This window comes from Myotis davidii, unplaced genomic scaffold (assembly GCF_000327345.1).
Source record: "Myotis davidii unplaced genomic scaffold, ASM32734v1 scaffold212, whole genome shotgun sequence".
Lineage (NCBI taxonomy): Eukaryota > Metazoa > Chordata > Mammalia > Chiroptera > Vespertilionidae > Myotis > Myotis davidii.
Genome location: NW_006283435.1, coordinates 236,426 through 237,088, shown reverse-complemented (window position 1 = coordinate 237,088; position 663 = coordinate 236,426). Strand labels below are relative to the sequence as shown.

Genomic DNA, 663 nt, shown 5'->3' with positions numbered 1-663 from the left:
AGAGGCCTGGGTCTGAAGGTGGAAGTGGCTGGGAGCCTGCACACTTTGCTCAGGGTGAGTTGGTGACTGGGGTTCTAAACTCCTGGGTCTGCGGGATGGAGGCCTGGGATCCAAGGATTATGGGACTGGGCAGAGGTATGTCTAAAGGTCAGGCTTCCTGATCTGACGGTGCAGGGCCTCGGGGTTTGGTTTCCTTGGTCTGAGAACGAAAGTGATTAGCAGGGGCAGTGTCTGGAACCTTGGGTGTGTCTCCAGTGTCTGAGGCCTGAGGAAGAAGGGAGCTGGGACCTTGGTGACTGGGGTCCCAGCGGCAGCCTCACCTGCATCCATGGTGGTGATGCCCCAGCCAGAGACAGTACAGCTTGTCCCACGGCCTTTGCAGCTGGACGGTAGGTCGATTGTGTTCACAGTGGGCGAGAGCGTGGCCGGGTTGCGCATCTTCACCAGCATGATGTCATGATCATTGGTGCCGTTGATAAATCGGGGGTGGACGAAGGACTCTGTGGCCCTGATCCTCTGGGCACGCCCATCAACCAGAAGATCACTACCCATTTGCACAATATACTCACTTAAAAAAAAAGTAATGATCAGAGGGAGACCAGTGATTGAGAGAAGGTTACATAGACCCAGAGTAAGGATGACAGGAGAGAGAGAGAGCTGGAG

The 663-nt window shown here is 55.2% G+C and overlaps 1 protein-coding gene across 1 annotated transcript in view; it reads right to left on the bottom strand.

The window, feature by feature from the left end:
* LOC107183018 (kallikrein-7-like) overlaps window positions 1–663 on the bottom strand; it is a 4,450-nt gene that overhangs the window by 2,957 nt on the left and 830 nt on the right. Inside the window, exon 3 of the mRNA XM_015563683.1 lies at window positions 321–564. Within this exon, the coding sequence (XP_015419169.1) occupies window positions 321–564 (244 nt within the window). The remainder of the gene's footprint in view (window positions 1–320; window positions 565–663) is intronic.